General features: G+C 29.9%; 1 protein-coding gene across 1 annotated transcript; it reads left to right on the plus strand.

The window, feature by feature from the left end:
* The first annotated feature begins 598 nt into the window (after positions 1–598).
* LOC132740786 (uncharacterized) lies at positions 599–8,594 on the plus strand. Its single transcript, XM_060728772.1, has 9 exons — positions 599–919; positions 2,923–3,172; positions 3,827–4,011; positions 4,776–4,974; positions 5,527–5,637; positions 6,261–6,296; positions 6,642–6,767; positions 7,171–7,254; positions 7,371–8,594. Coding segments are annotated over exons 1-9 (1,344 nt in total). The 5' UTR covers positions 599–917; the 3' UTR covers positions 7,722–8,594.
* The last annotated feature ends 1,741 nt before the right edge of the window (positions 8,595–10,335 follow it).

Here is a 10,335-nt window from a genome sequence, read left to right on the forward strand (position 1 = left end):
TATCTAGACGTGTTGGATTTGTCATCCAATTTGTTTTCTGGTTCATCTAAATTGTGTAGAGTATCGAATTACATCTGCGTTGAAAACAGTTTGTTTTGTTCATTTGAAAGAAATAGACGCACTACAAAATATTATTAAGATGACAAAATTTATCTAATAAAGAACGAAAACTTACCGTCGATATATTAATAAAAAGACATTGCTTGGTTAAAAAAGGAATGTTAGATTAAATGTAATACAACATACATTTTTACAGACTATTGACGACTTAATACAATAGCTTAAGCTAAAGGATATTCATCTGAAACAATGTGCAACATTTTACTCAATATATCAAATAATTTAAATTGCATTTTCAGTTCTATCAAAGTATCAATGATATTTGCGGTTTAATTTATAAAGTTTTCTTAAAGACCCCAAATGGCCGCCCGTTAGGCTCAATAGGAAAAGAATTTGTAATATCGTGGTGTTTTTTATCCTTTTTTGAAGCGAAATGTTTCCGTAACAACTGATCTTGAACTATGACCCATGTGGTAGTTTATATTTCACCGCACCGCTGCCTGTTCGAATCCCGACAAACACTTTGGATTCTTTCATGAGAGTAAGCTGACTTGCTTGCTTACGAAGCACAGATATGACCAAATTATGTTAAAATCGTTGTAAAACGTACAAGATCAAGCAAAAATCCCCAAATCTTTACAAATCTTTCAAAGCATTGTAAATTGCAATGTTTAACATGGTAATAAATCAGATATCTCGCATGATTATAAAATGTCAAATAACGATTATACATTTAAAGCACTATGAAGTCGTTGTATTGATTAAATTTTTTTTATCAAATACGTTCACCCCTGAAATTTATAACGTTTAAATTTGTTTCACTTCCTCGTTTATTCAAAAGGAAAATACCAGCCAAAATGTAAGTTTTTTATTATCATATTAAATACTTGTCTCATTTAGTGATATGTTTTGTTTCTATTTTGATTTCTTTCAAAATAATTTATATTTTAAACATTACCTTAATTTTTAATGTGTAACATCCGTTAAAACCGTTTTATAACAGCATTTTATTCAGGAAAGTATCTTACATTAAATTTATGTAAGGTTATAAGACATCTTTTGATTTGGACTGGAATTATACGTAAAATAATAAGGAACAAATTATATGAAAATTGGTTTTAAATTAGTAAAATAAGTTCAGCATAAACACACAGATAACATTATTACCGAGGTGCAAATTTGATTTTTATAAAGTTTCACTTTAAACAATCATATTCTCATTTTTCTTTTAACTTTCATTTGTTTTATTTCTACATTGTAACGTAAACAATTTATTTAGTGGTTAATCTTCAATTATTGGAAATAATTTATCTGATCATGGTATTACAACAGAAGTGTGGATGTGGTCTTTAATGTTTTGTTTTCACTTACAAAAATGTATGTTTTTTTCTTTTGTATTTATGTAATAGAAAGAGCATCGAAACACGAGGCTATCTGATTTGTACGAGGGTGCGTAGCCCCCGAGTATTAATCAGATTGCCGAGTGCTTTGATGTTCTTTCTCTTTTGTATCATAGTCAAACATAAAAACACGCTCCCTGTTGTCACAATATGAAACCCCTTGAAAAAATAACCAATGAACGAGCATCTGAACATGATATTTCTGTCGCTTTCCCTTTCTCTGCCGTCACAATAAGTAAACCCAAGCAAAAATGAGCCAATCAATGGGCATGCTCTGGAGTGCGGGTAACTTATACCAGCACTCAAGTAAACGCACGGTGCATGTATATGTATACAATTTATCTCACATTTTCAACGAAAATGTCCCCAAATTATGATACAACATTTTATTGGAGCATATTTTTATCTAGACAAAATTTAAAACAAAACTAGTTATCGACTCGATTGTTTCAAATATATGGCTACATACAAAACAATATATAGATGAAATAGGAGATATCAATAAATACTGTAAAGATAACATTGTTATGTTTAAAATTATATCTGACAATAAATGAAATTATGATTTGATCAGAAGTTTTTTCAGTGTTATTCTTACATGTATTATGGGGAAGTCAATTTGAAACCTATACAGGTTAATGGAAAGTTGCATATAAAAAATTGTCGCCCAATGTATTAATAATTTTAAGTAAAAATATAACTTGTTTTGTAGAGCACCGCGCTCACATTCTACTTAATGGCCCATGTTGGCAGGCTGTCAAAGTTTATATTATTTTTACGAATATTATACAAGGGTAAAAACGACAAATAACGTCTTTATGGCATTTTGAGCAGTAAATATTTAACTATTTCATTTTGTTTTGATTTCGTCAGTTGTGTTTTTAGTATTGTATTTAATAAGCTGAAAATATTTTGCGACAACACGAAATTCTTAACTTAACAGGGAAAGAATCGGTTGAATCGATATCAATTGATAAATGCACAAATTCAAGTTTGTTATCTCTGTTAACGTAATCATTTTTTTGGTAAAAAGGTTAGTCAAAATTTCGCCGAGTCAGAAACGGAAGTATTAGGTTTGATAATAAGACCAATTTTCTAATCATTAGAAATTACAGCGAGAAATAATGAAGCGAAAGGAAGAATAAGAAGCTGTTTACTTAACTACAAATTTTATTAAGTTTGATATATTGACAAGCGATATGCTTAATATAGTCAAAGGAGATATAAATCAAGATTTCCAAATGTTTACTCTTCTTGTGTTGGACAATAAAGTTTTTGATAACGAAAATAAAAATTGTAAATCATACAAATATTATGACTAAATTGAACACATTACTTCTGTAAGATAATTTAAAGCAAAATTGACCCCATAAATCTAAATTTATAACTTTATTGCATGTCTTCAATTCTAAACGAAGGAATGAAATCCAACTTTCCTGTTGCTATTTTATTTAATATGTAGGGGTAACAATCCGTCCGAACACTCCCCTCATCGGAGTGAACAAAAGTCAACATTTTACACTTCATCAACCGAAGATGGTGAAATGGAAAATCAATGTGATGACGGCTTGCTTGATACAGTGGAAACTGAATTAGACCATATCAATTCAACCATAAAAGAAATCAAATGTAAAACTCCGGATGAAATAAAGCAACAACTGCACACACTGTTAGTCGACACGGAAAAGAAATTAAGTCATGTCAACAAGGAGGTAAATATTTACTTTCACTTCTGTGACAGAAACAGCGCAGAGGTTATTGCAACGAGTAAAGTTTTTAAAATGTCCATAAAACGTCACTACCCTTTATCTGATAATAAAATGTTCGTGTTTGAAAAGTATAAAAATACCTCATTTTCATATAAGAAGTGTTATATTCTTACTACATATCGCGGGATCATGGATTTTAGCATTATAGATTGTATAGATTGTAGATTATACTTGAATAGTGTATACTGTTTAAACCAGGTATAAGGGCATAAGATGCGTAATATTTTTCAGTCTCTTTCATGAACAGATAAATCATATAGAACTGACCAAAAATAGTTAAGGTTTTCTTGAACTAAAGATATCTCTCAATTTTAGAAATTTTCATTAATCAAATCTGTTTGCTGTCAATGTACAATGTATACACATTTTTATATTTATCTTCTTAAAGCCCTATCTTAACACGCATAGATCTTGGTGTATTTCTTTAAAACTGTACTTTTTCGATGTTTAATGTGTTGAGGAAAATAGATAGTATAAGAAAAGATAATATCATATTTATATGACTGTTACATAAACCTGTAAAAACCATGACAAGTTTCCGTTTTATTTATCAATGTGCAACATGTATTTTTATATCTTATTTTTAATGAATTATAGAAAAAGAAATGGCATGTGAAAAATCCTTTCAAACATAAGGAGGCTGTTTGTTCTGATAATGATTCACAGCTTAAGGAGGAAAATGTCAAGTTGAGACAAGAAATAGAAAACTTAAAGAAGTTACGTTTAGAGGACAAGGATAAACTTATGAAGGAGGAAATGAAAAACGAGGAACTGCTTATGCGGTATCGAAATAATCCCAAATTATTACTTGTTATGTGATAAGCTAGTAAAGATTGTCTGTTTCTTTAAGTAACATAATGCTTATCTAACGGTTTAAACTGAGTGAACCTGTCAAAGTCGTTTACATTTTGCCATAATTCCTTTCAATTTTGTAATTAACTTCGCATGAACAATAAATAACCAACGTGGTCCAAGGAGACTTCTGTAAAATTACCATCAGAATTACCTGTAATTTTTAAGTTATAAAAAGGTGGGGCAGTTTTTTATGTTTTAGGCAGATTTATATTTTATCCTAAACATGTTCCTACAGCAACTGTTGGTCAATCACCATGATAACAGTAAATTTTTGGGGAAAAAAATAGTCAATTCAGTTAAACTTGACAATGAGAAAAACAATGAGCATAATGTCAATTTTAGATATAATTTCAAAAACCGTTGAAAAAAGAAATTTAACAAGAAATGTATCAAATGCAATACTTGGAGATACAATGATTTTGGAAATTTGTATAAATATAAACATGAAAGCCACAGTAAACCATGTCTTACTTACCTATTCATAGTGACTGTAATAGTATGTTAACACATGTAGGAAAATAAACATTTTGCCATGATACCATTTAGTTCACGTTTAAACTACTTGTTAATTTTCTAGAAAGAACAAATGCAGTTCTTAACTACACTGAAATGTCTTCACAAGATAATGTTACAAAAACACAATATTACGTAATATTAATTTTCATCTTTTAATTTTTCATCTATTTGCAAGGCTAAGTAAGGTAGCGGGCGAGAAATTGACAAAAGACAACCCGGCAATTGCTGATTTATCTGATACAAACAGACCAACTAAACTCGGTGAAGTTTACAGTGAACTTTACGATAACGAATGGACGGACGCTCTTGATGGGCTTACGGGTGCAGGACATGATGATGAGGAAGCAATTTCTACACTTCATCTGACATTACTTGTAAGAAGGAAATAGTCTCATTTTATTTCAATGAAATCGAATGAACACTCATTTTGATTTTTGACAAAAAAATGTAGTAAAGCACTGAATCCAAAAAGATTATTAAAAAAAAAACACAACAGATTATGCAATCGGATAATGTTTAGAAAAACGCTAAATCTTATTAAGGCTTAATATTTAAATAAGTGGATATTTACTATCAAAATTGAATTAGATAATGTCCGTTGAGTGACGTGTTATTTAACATATCACTGTTGGCCTGTTAACATCGATTATGATAACTTATAGCCGTCAGTAATATATGGCTTTCATAACGAAACATGTAAACAGTTCTTTTCTAGTCCTTCATGATCATTAATTCCGATACGTTTAGCATAAAAAACGCTATATTGATTCAGCCGGTGCTATGGGTGTGAAAGGTATGTTGTATTTTTCAGTAGTTAGTTCAGTAGTCGAGAGATTTCTCCTTCTTCATATTTTTGTTACATGATTAATTCAATAATAAAAATTATATCTCATTATACACAATTTTCAATACATTTATATTTTCAGAACGTTTATGATTTCTGCAAGAAAAAAGCTCAAACTATGCTGACTAAAACGGACGATGCGGTCAACTACTTGTTTGAAGAATACAAGCTTTTACAAGATAATCCAGGAACAGTTGAGCATTTTGTTTGCTTGTTTGTTAATTAGCTAGCTAATTAGTCATTTAGTTTGTTTGTTTGTTATTCCAAATTTACCTACTAGGCCTGCTAACGACGAGTGTAATAGAATAAATATAGCAGTGGTGTTAAGTCCATACAGTTCACATATAATGTTCAAAAATAATGATTTACGGTAAAAGACCACTATAAAAATGTTATTCTGTAATTTGTGTTTATTTAACAAATGATTTAATATTATAAAAAAATTTATATGATGTTAAATATATATGTCTACAATTATTATGACGAGAAACTGTACAGTTTAATTCAAATAAAATGTCCTTTTTAAATATAAACACCACAGGTCTTGACTTTATCTTTGTGGAAAGGAATAATTTGTATATAATGTCAGAATGTATCTATTTCTTTAATTTAAGCAGTGAAAATGATAAAATTCGTCGTATGAGTAAACATATCTGTTCAATAAACTTGCCATTGTGTTTTAAAGTCTAAGGGTTTCAAAATGTAAAACGAGATGATTTATAATCTGAAGTAAACTTCAACAGCCAGGATAGCACTCTACCTTTTTCGTGTTATGAATGGTTTTTGCTTTTTATTAGTATGCTATTTGTATTGTAGAATGGCGTCAACGTTACAACGATGCAAAATAAAAGAGTAAATATATCTTAATATAAATTATTTACCTTATACGCAATTCAATTCTGTATTAATGTCATCTAGAATAATATAATTATAGAAGACATTTATAAAAATGTGTTGTGGTAGAAAATTAACTTGGATAGCTCAAACTCATTCCTTTTTATTTAGAAATGTAAAAGACTCGATAGAAATATAAACAAAACGGAAATGTTATAGTTATAAAAATTATTTTAAATCAAATGGCGAACTTACAACCGTTATTATCGAGCGATATACATGTAACATGTTAAAATATATACAATTAATGTTTTGACGGATTTGAATTAAAATTAACAACCTAAATCACATTCTCTTATATAGCTTTCAAACATTCAAAAATCAGACTTCAGTGAAGGTGGTGAAGATAACAATTTCGAGCTGACTGAAAGATGGAGGTATAAAAAAGATAATGGAACTGGTAAAGAAAACGTTCGAGCATCAATGGCGGTAAATTCTATAATCTAAACTTTTTTGCTCTTTTTATTTCTTTTTAGGATTCATTGAAAAAAATAATCGTGAAAGTGAGTTCTGTTATTATTTTGGCAAAATATGAAGTTATGTACATTATAATAATTATTTTACGAATTTTATCAATTGAAATGCGTCCATTGGGAAGAAATTCAAATATCATTGATATTTGTTCATACGCTAAATTTAATCAAAATAGTAAGTACGTTGTTTCTTATTTTCTTATAAGCAGTGTTTCTGTAAATAAGCATCCACAAAATATTTACATGTGTATTTGTCTTCACCAAACCATTCTTATATGTATCACCTTTGAACCCGCTTATTGTAAGGAGCATCGGTATATTACATTTCAAAGCAATATTGTATATTTCTATACATATAGCTTCAGCGCTCTGAGGCCATACTGGATAAACTGAAGGTATTTCAGAAGGAAGTTGCCGAAATCATGGTGCCTGTTGTTCAAAAGGTGATTATCTGAAATTATTCACTTTTCATATTCAAATTTGCTAATTATAATATATCGTTTTATTTTATTTAAAGTTCGTATTTATATCATTCACACATTAAAATTTCTTTTTTCAGGCTTACTTAAAAGCAAGCTGGAGGAACGATGACTTTGTACCTGCTTTGAAGCCATTTATTAGAAAATGTATATATGTTTGTTGGATGATGGTAGTCCAGTCACTGCCTATGTGTATCCATGTAATTGACGTAAACGAACAGGATAAGTTTGATAAGAATCTGTACAAAGAGTACACAACAAGTGGATTACACATTAAATATATTGTTTGGCCAGCAATGCTATTACACGAAAACGGTCCTGTTGTCTGCAAAGGTATTGCGCAAGGTTGTGACCAAGTTTGCAGTGCAAATGACCCCAAAGCGCATCAGATGTGTAAACAATATAAATGTAAATGTACTTGTACCTACTGATGGAAGAAATATTGTCAACCATTTCTTAAAAGATGTTATATCTATTATGAGGAAGCGGCTTTCAACAAAGCTTTTAGCACAAAGCTTTCATGCTAAGTCTTCGAACAGTTCTTCAAATAATGTATCAAAAGATTGATTGCAAGTTTTATATTCACCTTTAAATTTGAAGTGTATTTATATTACCTAACAACACATTTGAAACTAATACTGTACATTTTACTTAATGACATTTTTTCTGTCTTACACGGGACCTGTTTTTTTAAATATATTCTTGAACCCCTGCATTATTTTATAAATCTATGCTAAAAGATCTATAACTGTAATCTTGTTAACATGATTTACGAGGCCATTATTTGTCATGAATATTTAAAACTCCCATCGGGAGTAAGCGTCAGATTAACTAACGAAGAAACTGGCTGTGACTGATGATCTGTTAAGTGTTTCTCCAGCTGATAAATGGACCATTTAATGTAGACATCATATTTTGGAATGTGAAAGCTTTATCCACTTCTTTGCTTTTCTCTGTATTGCTCTTTAATTTTCATACCTAATTTCACCATGTAGTATTGTACTACAAATGTACATATTTTATTAAATTATTTAGAAATGTCAAATAAGTGTTTCATTATTTTAAAATAATGGACTTTACAGCATGTTAAATGTCCAACAGGTGAGGGCAATAGCGCTGAATGTGCAGTATTCGGTCATGAAGATAGCAAAATGTAAACAAAGTAGTATTTTGACTTCCATACAAAATACTATTTCAGTATAATTATACCAATTGCAACAAAGCATAGACAATTTATGTACATATATATATAGAAAATATGTATTTCTTATAAGACTGTCACAAGATACCAAAAATCAGTTTTTGAGAAATAAAAGTGATAGCATTTATTATGCATAATGGACCTTTAATGTCACTTGTTATTGTTTGATATTGTATCTTTTCTGCTTTTTTTGTATAATATACTGATATATCCATGTTCATTTCCATTCAGTCAATTAGATGCGTTATATTCAATGAATAATTTCAATTTATTGTTATTGAAATTAGTCATTAACATGTTATTTCATATGAATAACTTTTATTAAAGTAAATATTCATTGAATGTAGTTAAAACGAGATTTTTCGAAAGTGACACTAAAAGATTAGACATGGATCGCAACATGCAGGAAACACAGATTCCCTTCTTAACGGGACTTTGGTGGTTTGATAGCAATTTTAATATTAGCCCCAAATAGTATGAAACAAATTTGAATTTCCTCAGTTTTCAAGTTTGAATTTAGACCCAGTTCTTTCAATGTCTCAAGCAACCTTTTTTCTCAGTCTATACCTAATGCAATTACACCGATTGTACATTATAGAAGACGATTGAAAGACACTTAATATCATCATGCGTTGTTGAAATAATTCAAACGAACTATTGTCAGCTTTTCTGTCTGTTCTAACTTAACAATTCTTTCCATATGTGTCTCAATGTTTTATGTAAATATCAGTCTGCCTCATTAAATGTTCGTGCAAAGAAAGATAATCATGCTAGGAAAACATTCACAATTCCGTGACAGCATTTAATCTACGCAACACTCTTCAATCAGCATAAACTTAATTGAATTTATTTGCGTTAAATTGTCTGAAAACAAGGATGTAGCATAGCAATAAAAATATCTTTGAACAAATAATATAGTTAAAAAGAAGTGCATTAAGAACGATGCACGGCATTTGTAAAACGCCGATAGTTACTTTAAGGAAAAAAAGAGCAAGATTAGCTTGCACTCTTACAATCGTTAATCGAGAATATCTTATGATTTGTCAACTAGTTAGAGTTAGTTAATGGAAAAAGAAGAGCTGTTGGCATTCTAACGCATTAAATGCAACAAATCTCTCAATAGAATACCACATTAATGTACAATACGTACGTGTTTGAATATGTTAACTTGCACATAACAAAAAATAATGCATTCCGACTGTTTTGGCATCAACATTGCTCCCTTGATTATGTTAAAAATTTCGATAAGGTAAAGAGGCCCCATATATCAATGTTTGCGGTTGTAAATTTCACAATGTTCTGAGTCATGTGTGCAATACTTTCAGTTGAATACTATCAGTTTAAAGGATTAATATTAAGGAGTAGGAACTTTAAAATGTTTCAAAACTGACTGTGCTCTATTTTTGTTGATAAATTTCCGGGTATTTGTTACTTATTCGTTATGAAATGCAACAAGATAAATGGAATGCAGAGTGGCATATATCATTTAAGTGGACATTATTTGACTCATTTTTTGTTAACAACTAAATACGGTAACTTTAAAACAAACGTCATGAGTACAAAACTAGTAAATGTTCCTTTTTCTTTTAAAGCTAATAACGTATTTTAAGAGTAAATTTCTATATATTATCGGTTTATCTACTTGTTTCCCTCATCTCTCATCCACGTACCACAGCTTGCAATTGACAGAAAGTAATTGAATAATTCTGCCCAATTAAATGGATATTAGAACACCCTGTTTTTTACTAGATCGGAAAAACAACGCATTGGGAAATTAAATTCATTTGATCTAGTTCACATGTTCGAAGGTGATATATTTGGACTGTCAAACAGGAACACCTTGT

The sequence above is a fragment of the Ruditapes philippinarum genome, unplaced genomic scaffold (assembly GCF_026571515.1).
Source record: "Ruditapes philippinarum isolate M1 unplaced genomic scaffold, ASM2657151v2 ctg8923_1_1_1_1, whole genome shotgun sequence".
Lineage (NCBI taxonomy): Eukaryota > Metazoa > Mollusca > Bivalvia > Venerida > Veneridae > Ruditapes > Ruditapes philippinarum.